Source organism: Arachis hypogaea, chromosome 20 (assembly GCF_003086295.3).
Source record: "Arachis hypogaea cultivar Tifrunner chromosome 20, arahy.Tifrunner.gnm2.J5K5, whole genome shotgun sequence".
Lineage (NCBI taxonomy): Eukaryota > Viridiplantae > Streptophyta > Magnoliopsida > Fabales > Fabaceae > Arachis > Arachis hypogaea.
The window spans coordinates 141,827,186-141,846,746 of record NC_092055.1 but is presented as its reverse complement, the minus strand read 5'-3'; the positions used below and the strand labels follow the sequence as shown (position 1 = coordinate 141,846,746).

The 19,561-nt window shown below is 30.4% G+C and overlaps 2 protein-coding genes and 1 pseudogene across 3 annotated transcripts; all 3 read left to right on the top strand.

Moving 5' to 3' along the window:
* Positions 1–235: 235 nt before the first annotated feature.
* LOC112782799 (WAT1-related protein At5g07050) lies at positions 236–6,965 on the top strand. 2 transcript variants are annotated; one of them, XM_025825403.2, is made up of 7 exons: positions 236–466; positions 1,136–1,198; positions 1,330–1,446; positions 2,549–2,789; positions 3,996–4,157; positions 4,947–5,098; positions 6,437–6,965. In XM_025825403.2, exons 1-7 carry the CDS (start codon positions 258–260, stop codon positions 6,672–6,674), a joined length of 1,182 nt encoding a protein of 393 aa, XP_025681188.1. In that variant the 5' UTR covers positions 236–257; the 3' UTR covers positions 6,675–6,965. The 2 variants fall into 2 exon arrangements, with proteins under 2 accessions (XP_025681188.1, XP_025681189.1); XM_025825404.3 differs by lacking the exon at positions 1,330–1,446.
* A 1,534-nt stretch (positions 6,966–8,499) lies between these two features.
* Positions 8,500–14,683, top strand: LOC112782798 (geranylhydroquinone 3''-hydroxylase CYP76B74). The gene is made up of 7 exons (XM_025825402.3): positions 8,500–9,210; positions 10,372–10,571; positions 11,179–11,829; positions 12,323–12,473; positions 12,627–12,776; positions 13,000–13,169; positions 14,007–14,683. The coding sequence occupies exons 1-7, from the start codon at positions 8,895–8,897 to the stop codon at positions 14,109–14,111; spliced, it is 1,743 nt and encodes a 580-aa protein (XP_025681187.1). The 5' UTR covers positions 8,500–8,894; the 3' UTR covers positions 14,112–14,683.
* A 110-nt stretch (positions 14,684–14,793) lies between these two features.
* On the top strand, positions 14,794–19,509 carry LOC112782797 (disease resistance protein RPM1-like; annotated as a pseudogene).
* The last annotated feature ends 52 nt before the right edge of the window (positions 19,510–19,561 follow it).

Here is a 19,561-nt window from a genome sequence, read left to right as displayed (position 1 = left end):
AATAAATTAGACTTTTATAATTTGCTCTAGAGTTATAGTTTATAACTAAACAAAATACAAGAATACTAATTTTTATATCTCTTTATTTTATATCTTGTTCTTAGTATTTTGTCTTGTTATCAGAACCAAACGGAGCCTTATTTCCCTTAATTACGACATTTGATATGTTAATTACCAAACAATCACTACTCTATATATATATCAACACATGTCTCTCTTGCTAATGATTTTCTAAATCATAACATAAAACAAAAGAAATGGGAATTGAAAAGGTTGGATGTTGCTCCAAATTTGTTGAGAACTCTCAGCTTTATTTCGCTATGATTTTTTTGCAGTTTGTGTATGGTGGCATGAATATTATAACTAAAGTTTCGCTTAACCAAGGCATGAGCCATTATGTTCTTGTGGTTTATCGCCACGTCTTTGCAACCGTTGCCATTGCTCCATTTGCTATCATCTTTGAAAGGTTCACTTTTAAATGCAGTAGTAGTTCTACAATAACATTATTTAATTTAATTTGTGTTCTTCTAATTTGAATTCTTCTGTGAATATTCATACATGTTAAATAGAATTTAAAAAAATACAATCATTATTGTCTTCTTTTTTTTAAATTTATACACCATCTATTTCGGACGTTTTTTATTTTAATATTAGGTTCATAGTAGTGTTTTTTAACAATACATGAAACTTGATATATTTTTTTTCATATGGAGAGCATAAATCTGACTCTCCGAATTATAAAGTTTAACTTTTTTTAAATTTTTAAAATATAAAACTCACCATCCGATCTATAAACCTTCACAAAATCGACTTTTCAATTTGTGAACCCCAAAATTTGAATTCAACCCCTCTCAAATCGAACCATTATTTTTTTTCCTCTCCTAATTCAGTGCCTCCGATTTGTGTTTTAGAATTTAAAAAAAAATTTCGACTTCATATTAATTAAAAACACTCAACTTTTCCATATCCCAAAAAATAGCCCTATTTCAAAATCTCTGTCATTTTAAAATTTAAGTATATTTATAACTTATTTTATCTTAACATAAATTGTATTGTGTAGGAGAGTTTTTTATTTCCAAAAAATAAAATAAAATAATGCTAACAAACATATTTTTCTCTTTTTTTTTTTTTTCAGGAAACATCAACCAAGGATAACATTCCCAATTTTCATACAAATTTTTATCCTGGCTCTGCTTGGGTTAGTCAATTATTTTGCACTGAATTGTATCTAATATAATAAATGATCAATTTTACTAAATATACTTAACTAGAAGTTGTTTATATAATCTTTACCATTATATAATATTGGGTTTATTAGATAATTAACAGGCCTGTGATTGATCAAAATTTGTACTATGCTGGGTTGAAATTCACTTCACCAACCTTCGCATGTGCACTGAGCAACACACTTCCTGCCATGACATTTGTGATGGCTGTTTTATGCAGGTGATTGATTTCAAATCACAGAAGATTAAACAAATATTTTAATTTGTTAATTACCAGCAACAAGATATATAGGATATTAAGTATTATGGTACATTTAGTTTGCATTTTTATTATTTTTTTATTTTTAATATTTGTTTGATTTGTATTTATATTTTTAATATTTTTTTGAAATTTTTTAAAAAAGAAAAAGAAAATAAAAAATAAGATTTTATTATTTTTTCTTCTTCTTTCACAAAATTATGAAAACAGAAAATATTAAAAATAAAAACTCATAAAAAAATCAAACCAAACCCATCTTTTATTATTTTTATTTTTTCTTTTTTCTTAACAAATTTTAAAAATAAAAAATATTAAAATAGAAACACAAATCAAATACAATCTTAGTATTTTTTTTAAAATACATATTAATATGCATGAATTTTCAGCCTCATTATGTCTCCATGGGATTAGGGATTTTTTGCGGTAGGGTCTAGATCGGTTTTGAATCAAAAATTTATTCAATTCGCACATCAGTTTTACTTGCGGTGCTGTTTGGATTGGATGATTATCTTTAAAAAATCTAATTTAATTTTCAAGCGATTTTGATTAGATTGGATTTGTAATTTTATAAATAACAAAAATTAAATATACATAATAAATTTTAATATCAAATCTTAAATAACTAATAATAACATAACAAGTCTTAATAGTATATTAAAAAATCAACAATAACATAAAAATAAAAATAAAATTGCAAGTTAAAATAAATAAATAATTTTTTTTAATTTATAAAATATTTATTAAATAATAATAATACATGAATAAGATAGAAAAAATAGCAAGTTGAACATATTATAAAAAAAACTTTAAATATAATAATAAAACAATTATATTATATTTTATTATAATATTTGAATTGAATTGGATTAATTTTAAAAAATAGATATAAAATTTAATTTAATCTATATAATTTAACAAAAATAAAATTTAATTAAATTTAAATTAATGTAATTTTAATTATTTTTTATTTAAATTAGATCGAATGAATAGTTAAATTTAAATCGGTTTATATTTGAACAACTTATATAAAATTACTAATGGATCCTTATTGTGGAAATAAAAGGATGGAGAAGATGAACATAAAGAAAGTGAGGTGTCAAGCTAAGGTAATGGGCACCGTTTTTACTGTAGGTGGGGCCATGGTGATGACCTTGTACAAAGGTCCTATTGTGGAGATGGTGTGGACCAAACATCATAGGACTAAAATCAATAATACCCAAATATCCTCGGACAAACAATGGTTCATAGGCTCCATCTTTATTATCCTTTCTACCCTAGCTTGGGCATCCCTCTTTGTTTTACAGGTAAATTTTCAAGAGTTGATGATTTATGGGGGAGGCAAATGAGGCGGATTTGGATCTTCTAAAGTTTGAATTTTATTTTAGAGAATAAAGTGTGATCTCTCATCATTGATTTCATAGGTGGTACCAATAATAAATATGAAAGAAAAACTATTTAAGGATAAAAGATTACACTTTACTCTCTAAAGTAAAATTCAAATTTTAGAGGATCCAAATCTAATCGAGGCTTTCATTGAGTGGTTATATATGTTGTTTTTTAATATATTGCATTTGGATTTAAATTTTGGTTATGATTAACTAATAGATAAAATTTTTGTGTGTGTGGGTGTGGTGTGTGCTGTGAAGTGCGGATACTTTTTTTTATTTATCGTCGAATACATTTTAAATACGACATTTGTTGATATTTGTCCGATACAGGTGTCTTTTATGTCCAAAACGTGATTTAATAAAAAATAAAAAAAAATTTCTCTTGACATATTTGGATACACTTAAATACTATATCACGTGTCAATGTGTTTAACTTTATTCTTAACATATATCCTTAAAATGAGTTTAAAAATGATATATATTATTAATTATTAAAACAAAATATATTTTAAATACTTTATATAATTAAAAAATATATTAAAAATAATTAAAAAAATTAATTTATATTTTAATATCAATAAATACTAAAATATGCTTATAATTTATCTAAAAAATACTTTATATTTTATATATATGTCGTGTCTCTGTGTCTATGTCTCGTGTCGTATCTTGTCTCGTGTCAGTAATTAGAAGCAGTCCAATCCATCCCGAAAAAAAATTTATTTAAGGGGAGAAAAAACATATACTAAATAATTAAGTTGATTTTAAAAAAATTTTAAATAAGATATTTTAATTTTTAACAAATTTTTATTTTTATTTATAAATTTTCAAAATTTATTTTTTAATTAAATTTTTAATATACATATTAAACAAATAAATCTTGAATAATTTTTATTATAAGACAACTAAATACCCTAAAAATATGCACTAAAATAAATTAGTCTCCTTCAAAATAATAAAGATTAATCGGTAAAATAGGAATAATTATCGAAAACTTTTTGACAGTAAAATTTTATTCAAAATTAAAGTGTGTAATCTAAAAAATTTTCGAAAATCAATTTGAATATTTATTAAAACTGTTCTTTGTCGATTTGTTTACTAATGTTTGATGTTATTGGTCAGGCGAAAGTGATAGAAACCTACAAGAATCATCAACTTAGCCTCACATCACTAATCTGCTTCATAGGAATTATTCAAGCTGCTGTTGTTACTTTTTTAATGGAACGCAAAACTTCAGTCTGGTTAATTGGCTGGGATATGAACTTACTCGCTGCTGCTTATGCTGTAAGAATAATTAATAAGTTTGATTATTCTGTTAGTTTTATAATTTTATTAAATTTTTAATTAAAATTTTATAATTTGTTTAGTTTAATTTTTATATTATTTTTAATTTTGTAATTAAGTCATTTTTATATTAAAATCGTTAAAATTAATATAATATTTTTTTAAAAATATATATTATTAAAAATTTAATTAGGTTTTTAATTATATATATCTTTAATTTAGGAAAAAATATTTAATTAATTTTAATATTTTTATATTAAAAAAATCAAATTATAAAATTAAAAATAATGTAAAGACCTAATTAAAAAAAATAAAAACCTAATTACAAATTTGATAAAACTGTTGAAAAAACAGAATAATTAAAATTAATAACATCTTACTTTCTTAGGTTCTATTAAGTTTTTATAATTCTTTTTTTTTTTAAATTTGGTTCGTATACTACTTCTAATTTTGTAATTAGGTTATTTTCATATCAAAAATATTAAAATTAATATAATATTTATTTCAAAATATATACTATCAAAAATCTAATTAGGTTTTTAATTATAGATACCTTTAATTTAGAAAAAAATATTCAGTTAATTATAATATTTTTTACATTAAAAATGACCTAATTATAAAATAAAAAATTGTGTAAAGACCTAATTAAAAAAAAAATATAAAACCTAATTATAAATTTAATAAAATTATTGAAAAAACAGATAATTAAACCTAATTAATAACATCTTACTTTCTTAGGTTTACTCATATAACATGTGTATCATTTTAAGGTTGGTGTTATGTTATTAGGGGGTGTTTTCATCAAGCATGTCATACTATGTGCAAGGATTAGTGATGCAAAAGAAAGGGCCTGTATTTGCAACTGCATTTATCCCTCTAATGATGATCATTGTCGCCATAATGGGATCCTTTATTCTCGCTGAGCAAATTTATCTTGGAGGGTAAACACACATACATATATTTTTATTATTTCTAAAAATAAATCTGAAATTTCTTGCTTAAAAGGTAAAGTGTTATTAATAAATATGTTAGTGTCTATTAATACACTCATTTATATATAATATCTACCAAAGTAACAGATAGATCAATTAATTAATGAACATAGTGCTAGATTTTCCGATGCCTTTTGGTTTTGAAAATTTATTTAAGCATAAATGAATAATTATTTATATGCAAAAATATATTACTAATAAGTTCCATTATCTTCACTTCTAAAATCAAATTTATTGCAATAATGAGAATCGCTCATTCAAATAAAATTAAGATCTAATTATTCTGCCGATTCTTATAATTTTATTAAGGATAAAGTATTAAATTGATCCCTTACATTAATTTTATTTTGGTTTTTAAGGTTTAAAACTGTTTTATTTGAATCCAAAAAATTTTCATTTAGCTTAAATTTAGTCCCATCGGAGGTCAAATATAAATAATTAACAAATTGTCCTATATAACAGCAGTATAAGAACAAGGTCAATAATCTAAAAAATAAGTACAAGTTTCTGAGACACAAAATCAATCGTGGATGCATCAATACATTTATTTATCATTTTTCTTATAATTAAAATGAAATATTTTCTATAAAACTAAAAAAAAATGTTAAATACATGTATTGATGCTTTCACGATTGATTTTGTGCTTCTGGAGCTTGTACCTATTCTCCAAATTATCGACCTTGTTCTTATACTGCTGTCATGTAGGACATTTCGTTAATTATTTATCTTTAACCTCATGGTTGGACTAAATTGAAGTTAAATGAAACTCTTTTGGATTCAAATATGAGACTTTAAACCTTAATAACCAAAATAGGATTACGCCCAAACCTAGAGGGCTAATTTAGTACTTTATCCTTTTATTAAATTTTCAATTAGATTTCTATATTTTTTTTTTTAATTGGATCCCTATATCATATCACATTTTGTAAGTATGTCCTTATCGTGATAAAAATGTTAGAATTAACAAAATATTCTGTTAAACTATACAGAATATTCAGTCAAGTATTAGGTATATTCGTTTTGTTTGACGAAATATTCTGTTAATTTTAACATTTTTATCATGATAGATATTTAATTACAAAATATGATATAGTATAAGAATTCAATTGAAAAAAAATAAAAAAACCTAATTAAAAATTCAGTAAAATTATAAAGATGGAAAGAATAGTTAAACTTAAAATTAATTAACGAAAAAAAAAATGTTCTTATAAAGACAGTAACAATAAAAATTATTTAGTTAGTTGCCCAACCTTGTATTTCATGTTCTGTATTGACCTTGTGGTGCAGGGTGGTTGGTGCCATTTTAATTATTATAGGCTTATACTCAGTATTGTGGGGAAAGAATAAGGAACAAATAATGGAGAACAAAGTGACAGATGAGAATTTATCCTTTGCTCTAAAGTGTGTTCACATTATTGACGGCAAAAATTCAAATCAGAATGCTGAAGCACCCAACAAGCTCTTGTCTCTCCCTCATTCTCACATGAATGTTATTAACCAAGAAGAAAATAAAGTTTTAACTTAAAACTCATCATGGAATCTCATGTAAGGGTGGCCTCTTTGAGAAAATTAATGAAATGCTAATTTTCTTGCTGAGATCTAAAGACCACACCTTTTGTTGTAACATGGGTCTTGTTTTAAATTTAAAAATAAAGTATATTTTTAAAGGTATCTTGTATCTTAGGCTGCATTTGTGTCTGAGGACAAGACACTGAAAACAAGATAAGATAAGACACTGAAGGATAGAGACACAAATTTTTGTGTTCTTGTATTCTGTTTGGTGATAAACTATAATAAATTATAAAAATTTAATTTATTCTCATTTTTTTTAATTTAAAAAATATAATCATGAAAAAGTAATAAGAATAATGAAAGAAAAAATAAAAAATAAGTTGTGTTCTTGTTAGTATCTTCATGTCCTTCCTGCCAAGATGAACATAAAATACATTAATTCAGTGTCTCTAGACACATTGTCTCTGTCCATATTTTCTCTGCCAAACACGATTCTGTGTTTCTGTATCTTTGTCTCAATGTCCTGTTTCCGTAAACAAATAAAGACATAGATTAATTATACTATAAAAAATATTATAATATTATTTATTATAAAAATAATTTTTTTTATGTTTTTAATGCATAAAAATAATAAATAGCATTAACATTTCCTTTTATGATATGATTAATCTATGTCGTTAGGCACCGAATAGCAAAACCCTATTTTTTAAATATCAACCTAATGGTCAATTTGCAACTCTCATTTTTTGCTTGCTGTAGGGACTCTTATGGAATTTTCTGAAAAAGAGTTTGTTTCAAAATTGAGTTTTACTCCTAAAAATATCATTTCCAGATACTATGAAAACAATATTTGTTTAATATTACAATTTCGTTATCAACATACAAAGCTAAATGAAAGATACAAAAAAATCTTTATTTATTTAGATCCCAAGAGGATCTGATGATGATGATAATAATAAATGATTTCTAACAAGTTGTCTTAGATTGGAAAATGTAAATTAAATTTAAACATTTTATATAAAAAACATAAAAAAAAATCAAAACTTTTTTATTTTTATCTGCTTAACCAATAAATTTTCGACTATAATATCTATAATAAAAAGTAACATAAAATTAATTATTTATATAAAATATATATTAAAATATAATAATTAATTTAATAATTAATCTTTTAGTGTATATAATATTGTTTATAAATTTTTAATTATGTCTATTATATAAAAAGAATATTGAAGAGTTAGTTTGATGTATATTTTAAAAAAAAAGTACCTTAGGTAACTTATGAAAAATATATTTTTATTATTTAAAAAAATCAAATGCAAAATATAAAATATAAAATATTTATTATTTTAATTAATTTATATTTATTGTCAATAAATTATAACTCAAATAGTATAGTCGCTTCATACTTACTTAAAAAATTGCGAATTTAACTTTTTCTATCTTTAATAAAAAAATTAATTTATATTTATTATTATATTTTTTTAAATATCTATAATATTTTTAGTCTAATAAATTAAAAATTGATCTATAATAAATCTGAATTTCATTTAAAAATTGATGGCTCAAGAATGAATTACTATATATGCATGACATGATTCATAAAATGATTATACTGGTCCTAATAATAAAAGAAAAATTTAGGTAAAAATTCAGATGCAGCCGATTTCACATGAAGTTGATAGCTGATTGCCATTAGATAAAAATTTAGTCAAATCAGTCAAATCATCTAACGACTCTTACCTATCAATTTTTCGTGAAGTCGACTACAATTAAGTTTCACACAAAATTTGTGTGTTCCAAGATAAAGTGTCCGTGAGACCGTGACCATGTGTCTCTTTTACTGTTTCTTAAATCACCTTTTCTGCAATCTGCATGGCTCTCCACAAAATAAACGCCGCCGTAGAAGACTTAGAAGAACTTGACATCCGTTATAAAGTGACGTGACCGTTACGGATGTCAAGTCAGCAGATTATAGTCCCCACAATAAGACACGTGGCAATCCCATCACATAACACGCAACCCGATAAACGACACCGTCACAGTTCACTGGACCTGGACCATACTCCACCAAACCAAACGACGTCGTTTTGCGCCCGTCACTTCTCTCCTTCTTATCTGAAAACAAGTCAAAACTGGGAAGGAAGAAGTGAAGAACCTCCTTCATCATCATCACAATCCAATCATCAATTTCGATTCTGGTAACTGCTGCTGAATTCTGATCGATGAGAAAATGAGTAGTATTCCATATCCATGCGACGATTCTTCTTCTGTGCCAACGAGTTTCGTAGGGCTTCTTCTTCTTCATTACTCAAGAAGTAGATGCAACAGCGACAGCCATGTTCAAAGTTCCTCTGAGCTTCTCAGAGACTTGGCTAACAGGGAGCTCAACGCTTTCCTATGGCTCTCTCTCGTCGTCGTCACTGGACTCCTTCTCAGGAAGCTCTTCAACCTCTTTAGTCTTTGGCACAGGGCAAGAAACATTCCTGGACCTCCCTGTCCCTCTTTTTATGGCCACTCTAAGCTTATTTCCCGCGGAAATCTCACCGGTAACTTCTTGTTCATGATGCTTCTTTTGTTTATTTCTTTATTTCCTCGTCAATTTGGTTGAATTTGTTGTTGTTGCTAACGTTTTGAAACTTATTATTATTATTTTTTTTAGATGTTTGACCTTGTGATTTTCTGGGCAATGATTTAGTTGGGGATTGAAATATTTGTCTATTGACTTTGTTGAGTGGATGGATTGCTTCTTGAGTTATGGAAATGGAATGGGAAGATGATTTCTTCAGTTGCTTACTGTGTGGTGTTTTCAGAAATTGGATCAAATTTTATAGTCAACATGCAAGTGTAGCTAGCTGAATAGTGTCAGGCTAAGGCTCTTTCGAGTTTAGAATCAGTTGATGATAAATATAGCGATGCACTTGTGTGTTGGATAAGTTAATTGTTGAATAAATCGGTAAACCGCTTTTAATTATTGATGATATCATGATGATTATGATGATGTTTAGGTTGAAAAATATAAAAGAGGTTGTCATAAGGTATAAGCTCTATCCAAAGAAGAGAACTCAATCTAGATCTTATGGTAAATCAAAAGAATTTAAGTCTTACAGGATTGATGGAAAACAATAAATTGATCGAAAAAGGGAATGTTTATTATGGAATCAGATTGTTTGTCTAGAGAAAAGGATGAACAATTTTTTATATATCAAACCATAGTTCTTTTGTTAATAATTATTATTATTTCTTTCGTATGTATCTTCAAATGGAGTTAATCTTGTTTGAAGCAAGATTAGACTCTAAATTTTGGCACCACTCCTATTTGGGATTCAAATCATGGTATGCCAAATTGTGGGGTTAGATTATCCCCTCTGCTAGACTCAATATTGGTAAATAAATGCAAGATTTTGATATTTAAAACTGGTTCATAACCTTTTCCTTAAGCACAAATAGGTATTAGGTATTTGATATTGAAATAAAATAGATGGAATGGGTAAAAGTGTTGGTTATTGTTTTTCTTTATTTCATGATGATCGTATGCGGTACTAAAAATGAATGGATGTGGCAGTGTAATACTAAGTAACCGTATAATATCCTTTAGCGCCAGTTATTTGTTTCTGGCATTGAGTAATGAATAATATAACAGTCAGTTATAATTATTTTTAATATAATTATTTTTAATCAATTCTATAATGTACCTTTTTCATTTGCAGATGTCTTGTCAAAATCCCATGAGAAGTATGGACCAATTGTTAAGTTGTGGTTAGGTCCTACTCAGCTTTTGGTGTCAGTTAAGGATCCTCTACTGATTCAAGAGATGCTTATAAAAGCTGAGGATAAGTTGCCTTTTACTGGAAAAGCATTTCGTCTAGCCTTTGGGCAATCATGCCTCTTTGCCCCTTCTTATGAAAAGGTTTCCTGACAGTATAATTAACTTTTCATCATCTATTCATGTTCCCATCTTGCAGTTTGTTGTGCTTCTAATAGTCTTGGCCTATTCTGTAACCTAATTTATTGCTTACTTTGGCAATGTTTTAAGCAATCCAAGTTTATAACACTATAAAGTACATGATTTCTCTTTCAAATTTCAATTCAAGGGAAAGTCAGTACTCAAAAGGCCAAATGAGGCATTTTGCTAACAAACTGTTGAACTGGACTGGAATATGAAACGCAAGTTTACTTGTATATTTACATTCATATAATAGTAAAAGCATATCTTCAGATGTTTTGTATTGATACTTACAGCTGGTACCAGGTATTGTCCCCTATTTCCCACTGATTATGACATATTTACATTCACCAGTAAAGGTAACTTGTGAACTTTAGTTTTTCAGGTTATGAGATACACTATGTTATTTGTTCTCTAATCTCAAAATGTTTGTGGAATTTTGCTCTGAGATATTGAATGCTGATCAAATTATCATGCATCACAAATGTCTTGAGAAATTACCGATACTCTCTTCATTGTAAATATTGTTGTCATTCTGACTTAGTAGGGTCATAATTTTAATTGTCTTCAGGTGCAAAAGAGAAGAGAAACATTGGCAACAGAATTGAATGAAAGATTGCTCAAGACTGCTGATCTGATTCCAATGAATGTTACAGACTTTATTGTGGATAAAATAGAAAACATCAGTGCCAAAGGAAATATTGATTGTGGGTTGGTTTCTCAGCATATAGCTTTCACCCTAATGGGAGCCACATTCTTTGGAGATGGCTTCTTGGCCTGTCCAAAAGCTGCAATTTATGAGGAACTCCTTATGATGATTGCTAAAGATGCTTGCTTTTGGGCTTCCTATAATGTTACTCCTTTCTGGAAACAAGGATTTTGGAGGTATCAATGCTTATGTACTAAGCTGAAATGCTTAACTAGTGACATTGTTCAACATTGCAGAAAAAGCTGCAAGCTATTTGGCCAAATTGATCAAAATGTTCATAATGAAAGTTTTAACAAAGAAATAAAGTCAGCACATTGTTCGCAGTGCTGCTCTGATAATGAGTTTGGCGATTATTATTTCTTCCGCGACCTCAATAATCATCAAAATGCTAAAGAAAAAGAAGAGCCTTCTGGGAACATCATGCGTGTAATGTTTCATGGATGTCACACAACTGCTGCTTTAATTTCCAATATATTGACTAGGCTTGTCATGCATCCAGAAATACAGGACAAGGTAACAATCTGTTTTATTCAGTCTTCATTGTATGATCTACTTCATATTTGAAATTTAGTAAGGATCATGTTATCTTTGTGTATTCTTCAATGCTCAAAACAGAAACTCTACTATCCTTACTGACCACCTTACAATCAATTCATTAGACGCACTGGATTCTCAACCTACTTATTGGAAGGAGTACTAAGTTGAATTTGCTAAAAGCCTAAAATATTGAAAATTTCTGATTCTTATAATGAACATACAGAATTACAGACATCATTTGGAAATCTGTATTTGCATGTATGTCCTGTTTATGTTTTTGTGGATCTGTGGGTTGTGTTTATTTGTGTTTTGCTGTGGCTGCTGATACATTTCTGTCCTTTCCTTTAAAAATGATACTTATTAAATATATTGTCAACAAACTCGACAGTTATTCTGTTATCAGTTCGAAGGAAAACCTGAACAGGGTTTTGTTTATAGACAAAAAAATGTGGCTACTGTTGTTTTGTAGGTTTATTCTGAGATTAGCATGGTAGGGAGGAACCCATCAAAATATGAGCAGGAGGATATTTACCGGATGCCTTTGTTATTGGCTACAATCTATGAATCTGCACGCCTTCTGCCCACTGGTCCCATGCTACAGCGATGTTCTCTGGAACATGGTGAGATATTACATATTATTCACTGTAAATGGATTCCTTGAGGTTTTTGTGTTGGATATGCTAACTATTTTTGTTATTATTATTATTGAAAAAAAAGAAAACTAGATGCTAACTGATTTATAACTTCTTCATGAATGTTCATTCTTATGTCAGACTTAAGCCTTTCAACTGGTGTGACCATACCTGCTGCAGCAGTGCTGGTTGTGCCTGTTCAATTGGTACAAAAGGATGACTCCAGTTGGGGGAGTGATGCAAGTGACTTTAATCCATACCGATTTCTGTCAAATCATGCAAAGGAATCAGGTATCTGCTACTACATTACATCGACAGGTTTTCTGTTTTGAATTTGTAATCTTTAGCCTTTTCCTGAAAAAAAAAAAAAAACATATAACCCTGAATTAAATATTGGGAAAAGAAAACTAGTTTGTCCGTAATTTGGGTAAGTTGAATAGTTTTATGGCAAGTTTGGAGCTCAAACTTCATCTTTAGAGCTTTTCTGATCCTTTAATATTCATAACCCTTTCAGGTTCTGCAGAAGAAGTTACAAAGTCTGGTTTCAATTTGCTTGAGCTAAATGATCCAAATGAAAACGCAGCATTTCTGCCTTTCGGATCTGGTACACGCGCATGTGTTGGGCAGAAATTTGTTATCCAAGTCATTGCAACATTGCTGGCATCATTACTCAAAAAATATGAGGTTCGGATTGTGGGTGTTTTTTCTCTTGCTAATTCAGTTGATCTCTCACAACATAATATTGGGCGCAAGCTCGAATTTTGATGCATTCAGTGTTTCTCACCTTGTGGATAAGGCTTGGTTACTTTTGTAATTCCTCGAAGAGATAAAGATACAAAATCTAAATCATAAAATTATAGTATGTCAAATGTGGAATTTTAGGAAATGAAAATAATTAGACTAAGGAACAGAAAGTAGGGGATTGGACAATGGATCATGTTACTTGGGGAGTGTTTGAGATATGTTAGAAAGGAAGGAGAGAATATTGAGTGTAAATAATAGATTTCTTTTCTACTCACCTATAAATGGCTGAAGAAAACAAATGGTTTATGACATTTTTACAATTTTGATTTTTGTTTAAAAACATTTTTCAAGATCTAGGAAGGAGGGTTAAATAGGTAAATAAATATCCTCACCAAAACCTCCATTTTGAGGGAATAAAATACAATATGATCAGGAATTTGTAGAGTTCATGAAAACAAAATCTTATGGTTCCATGGATATTATAGCGGTAAAAACTAAAAAGTCATGTAATCAGACATACTATTTGATACTGAATTTTTAATAAATATAGGATGGGATGGATCAATGAGAAGCGGTTTTATGTCAAACTGAGAGTATATTTGGGCCGTATCTCCTCACTATCATAAATTGCTACTCCCAGTTGATCCTTTCCAGTTAACACTGAGGAATGTGTCAGTTGCATAGTGTCTACACACAACTTTTCTTTGAAGTTGAATCTAGTAAATATTGATTCACTTCATTGTATGTTTGAAATACTAATCCTATCTTTAATTACAGATAAGACCTTACTCCGGATCAGGTGATAACTCAGAACCAAGCTTGAAGAATCGTCTTCAGAGTTATCCTAACTCACCTATACTATTTGTTAGAAGGGACCAGTGAATGCAAAAAATGATGAGCAAGCACACTGTATAGATGAAAAAGTAGTAGTAATTCAAGTAACGGACTCCTCACTTTCAGAGTCGTCTCTTTCTTCTTCCGCGTTTTCCGAGATGAATGGGGAAGCTTTCCATATTCATAGCTCATTGTAGTTTCAGCCAGGAGGATGCAACCTGAGTTTAAAGTGAACTCAAGTTTTTTAAACCCCTGTTTTTGAACCTAGCCCTAGTGTTCAAGCCATGGCACACTTCTTTTATATCTGTTTTTTAGGCACTTTGGGTCTATTGGTGCAATTGAGCCTTAGGTTTTCCTTCCCCCATCTCTTGGTGTTGGTCACTTCCTCTGGGTAACTATGTCAACCTTTTTTGTTGGCTACAATGTAATAACTTTTTTCTTTTTAACTTCTCAAATAAGTCTCTGCTTATTGTATTTCCTAATATAATGTCACAATCAGACCTATAATTGAATGTTTTCCGAGTCTTAATGTTAACCCATCAAAATTGGTGGGCAACAATCGTTTATTTATATCAGATACATACTGTTTGAGTATGTGTTAATGAACTAGGCATTTTAAATTCGTTGGAGCATAACTTTTGTAATTTCATGGACTTCATTTAAAATGGTAAATTTTTCTTTCAATCAATATATGGACTTTAAAACTCTATATGGTTTTCAATGGTAAACGCCGCATTGTTCACATTGATTGTAAAATAAACAAAAAATGATTCGCTTCACGCTAAGCTAACGTATCTGATTAGTAAACGCTTATAAAATATTGATTAAAGCCAGTTTATTACGTTGAAAAATTCAGAAATCGAACATTTTCAGAAGTCAAACTCGTAATGAAGTACAGAAACTGTGATTTGATTGAATTCTCTCTTCACGCCAATCGAATCTGATAACGAACGAACGAACGAACCATCATAATTCATAACCCACAGCCAAAATGCTTGCGTCAGGTAAGAATCAAACTCAATATTTTCCATGATTTGGAATAAATGCATATATGTACAAGTCTGCTACCAATAATACTGAATTACTGATCTATTGATCTATTACAATTTTTCGAGTGGTGAGAGACAAAGATGTTATCATTCTAATCCGTGGTTTTGTGTCAGATTGGTTTTTACTTCAATTTTCTCCTAAGAAGCCTTTGAAGCCTTTAAACCTTTTAAATGAAATTAGGATTAGGGTTTTAAAGGCTTCTTAAAGAGCAAGATTGAGGTAAAAAGTTTCAATTGCCACATCAAATAGTCATTGGAGAGTTCAGTGTGGCAGCTGTCAGTATATCTCAGCATGCATGTGACAAAATAAGGTGAGGGACTAACGTGAGTCACAAATGCTAAGTTGAAATATTAAATTGAGTAAATCGAAACTTTCGGGACTAGATTGAGACATGAATGTAACTTTAGGGACCAATTTAAGTATTCACTTGTGATTTTGTCAATGATTTTACCCTAACTGTCATTTTTCGTAAGCATGATTCAAATTGATGAAGCTCTTGTGGTTGCAGATGCAATAATTGTGCATTTGTAATGATATTAAGGATGTTGCAAAAAAACGCTTTAAGTTTAAAACCACAATACTGTGTCGACTAATGAAATTAAACCTCAATTTGCAGGAGTTCTAGTAAGATGAAGTGAAGTGAAGTAAGAGTTCCAAGCAAAATGGCAGAAACTGCAGTATTGTTTGTTCTGAATCAAGTTCACCAGCTCCTACAAGAAGAAAGAAATTTTCTGGCAAGTGGCCGTCAGGCATTCGCAGAGATTAAGGATGAATTGGATAGCATTCACGCCTTCCTCAGGGATGCAGATTTAAGGGCTGCAAATGGTGAAGCTAATGAAGGACTAAAGATTTGGGTGGCGCAGCTGCAAGAAGCATCGGTTCGCATAGAAGATGTCATTGATGAATACATTCATGTGGCACAAAAGGTGTATCATCCTGGAGTTATGGCTTCAATCCAGAAGATTGTTCACTTCCTTGTGACTCTGAAGTCTCATTATCGGATATTATCTGAGATAGAAGACATTAAGTTAACAATTCGAGGAATCAAAGAAAGAAGTGAAAGGTATAACTTTCGGTCACCATTTGAACAACTAGGTTCAAGCAGTTCTAGAAGGATTGAAGCTGTCAAATGGTATGATCCTCGATTAGCTTCCCATTTCATTGAAGAAGCAGAAGTTGTGGGATTCGAATCTCCAAGAAACGAATTGGTTGATTGGTTAGTTGATGGACCAGTAGAGTGCTCTGTGATTTCAGTGGTAGGAATGGGAGGAATAGGAAAAACCACTCTTGGCAAGCTTGTTTTTGATAGCCAAGTGGTCAAAGTTCACTTTGATTGTCACGCCTTCGTGACAGTTTCTCAATCATACACGATAAGGGGTTTATTGATTGACCTGATAGAGCAGTTTTTCAAAGACACGCCTCTTCCTCAGAATATACAGAACATGGAGGAGAAGTCACTAATTACAAAAGTGAGGCAGTACCTTCAGCAAAAGAGGTATTTGGTTTTCTTTGATGATGTATGGAAACAAAGTTTTTCTGATGAGATTGAACTTGCCATGCCTAATAACAACAAAGGGAGTAGGATCATAATCACAACTAGAATGATGCATGCTGCTGAGTTCTTTAAGAAGGCTTTTCCTGTTCATGTGCACAATCTACAACTTTTGCCTCCTAATAAAACTTGGGAACTCTTCTGCAAGAAGGCATTTAGATACGAGCTCGGCCATAATTGTCCATCTGAGCTCATGGATGTGTCTCATGAAATCATTAAAAAATGCAACGGACTACCACTGGCAATTGTGGCCATCGGTGGTCTATTGTCGACGAAACCTAAAACTGTGTTCGAATGGAAAAAGGTGAGTCAAAATCTTAGTGTGGAACTAAAGCATAACTCCCATTTAACTAATTTGACAAAGATTTTATCACTGAATTTTGATGATTTGCCATACTATTTAAGAGCATGCATGTTGTATTTTGGTATATATCCAGAAGACTACTTCATTGGTCCTATGAGATTGACAAGATAATGGATAGCTGAGGGCTTTGTTATGTATATGGAGAGAAGAACTTTAGAGGAAGTTGCCATGGAGTATTTAACAGAGTTAATAAACAGAAGTTTGGTCCAAATCTCTAAAGTAGGCTTTGATGGGAAAATTAAAAGATGCCAAGTTCATGATTTATTGCGTGAAGTGATCATCAGAAAGATGAAGGACTCGAATTTTTGCCATTTCTTTCATGAAGATTGTCCGCCAGTTGCAGTTGGAAAACCAAGACGCCTTTCTCTTGCTAGTTCCAAAGATTTGTTGAGCTTCAATGATCTCTTGCGCATCCGGGCAATCCATATTTTTGATAAAGGTGCATTACCTGAAAATTTCATGAAAAAATCTCTTGTAAAGTCCAAGCACTTGAAGGTACTTGATTTCGAAGATACTTCACTGAACTGTATTCCAAGTAACTTGGGGAATTTATTTCACTTGAGATACTTAAACTTGAGGAGTACGAAAATAAAGGTTCTTCCCAAGTCTATTGGCAAGCTGATAAACTTAGAGACCTTGGATCTAAGACAAACACTTGTCCATGAGTTACCAAAGGAGATAAAAAATCTCACAAAGCTAAGATATCTTCGTGGTTACTACAGAAACTTCAACACGGATTATTCTGTTTTGGGAACCACAAGGGGGATTGCGATGAGAAAAGGAATTGAGTGCCTGACATCTCTACAAAACCTTTCTTTTATCGAGGCATATCATGATGAACTTGATGTTATTCAAGGACTTAAAAAACTGACAGAGTTAAGGAGGTTGGGCTTAAAGCGCGTGAGGAGTGAGTATGGGAATGCCTTATGTTCTTCAATAGCAGAGATGAAACACCTTGAATCTCTTAACATCACTGCAATATCTGCGGATGAATTCATTAACTTGAATTTTGAATCAACTCCGCTCCAAATTAGATGGCTCAATCTGAAAGCAAGGCTAGAGAAGTTGCCTGACTGGATTCCAAATCTTGAATATCTTGTGAAGCTAAGTCTCAACTTATCCTTGTTAAAAGATGATTCAATAAATTCATTGAAGAACTTGCCGAACCTGTTGCGGCTCAGTTTATGTGACAATGCTTATGATGGTAAAATTTTGCATTTCAAAGAAGGATTTGCTAAATTGAAGGAACTGGTTCTAGTTCGATTGAATGGTGTGCATTCCATCATTATAGACAAAGATGCTTTGCCTGAACTTGAATTTCTGGTCCTTAGAAAGATACCAAATTTGAAGGAGGTTCCCTCTGGGATCAAGCATTTGGAGAAACTGCATTTTATTGAATTCGCTGATATGCCACATGAATTCATTGAAAGCATTGATCGCAACAAAGGACAATGTTATTGCTTCATCAAGCATGTTCCCGTTGTCTTCATTCGAATCAAGAATGGGCCAAGATTAGATGACTATCATTTAGAAACCATACGTTCTTCATCCACTGTGTCGAATGCAGAGGTACCATTTTCTTTCAAATAAAGAATACAAATGCAGAAATGCTTTTAATGTAGTGATGCATCATTTACCAGTTGAATCTTGGTTTCAGTGTTTCTTTTCTTTTTCTAACATTTGATTGGAATAGAAGTTAATTTAATTATGAATTTGATACTGATAGCCGCTGTTATGATTTTTTGGTATATCCATAGATCGTTTGTGTAGGTACATTGAATTCCCAAAAGGTTAAAACGATAGTACTTATAACTCTTGGATATGGACTTATGTGTATTCTTTTGCAACTAGTTTATTACTGAATATTTTAGTTATCACAACCAGCTATGAATATCTTAACTATAAACGGATAAAGTTTTGGTTTTTGTGGACAGAAATTGAGGTACATCGACTGGTAGCAGAGAATACAATGCTAGTATCATGTATGAACCCACAAGAAGATATGTAGGATATGTGGAATTCAATGTCTGTGATCTCAGCTTTATTCAGTGGTGTTTATTTGCTCCTTTTTCTAATCCTTGCCTTTAATTTAACCATTTGTATTGCACCCTTCATATGAACCGGAGAAAAAGTTCAACAATGAGAGAAACCTTTTTGCTGAAACAAGGACTTGAATACTAAGAAAATTCTAGCCCAAGGCCATGATTCTAAGGCTAAAGAAGAATCAGAAGATGAGAAAGCAGTGAAAAGTGAAGCTCAAAAGGAGATGGTGGTTGTTGAGAGAGGGCTATCAACCATGTCAGATAGTGCGTTGCTGATATGCTCGTGGGTCCTCAATTTTCTCTTTTTTTTTTCCCTTCTAAAAGAGGGGTCTTGTACTCTTATATAGTTGTTTATTCTCCCCATGTACACTAGACTAAAAATATTGTAATGGAAATGATATAAAATATTATACAAACTATAGTCATTGATTTGATTAAGTTCTGACTGTTTTTTTTTTTGTGTCTCCCTAGCATTATCCTAGTAAATATT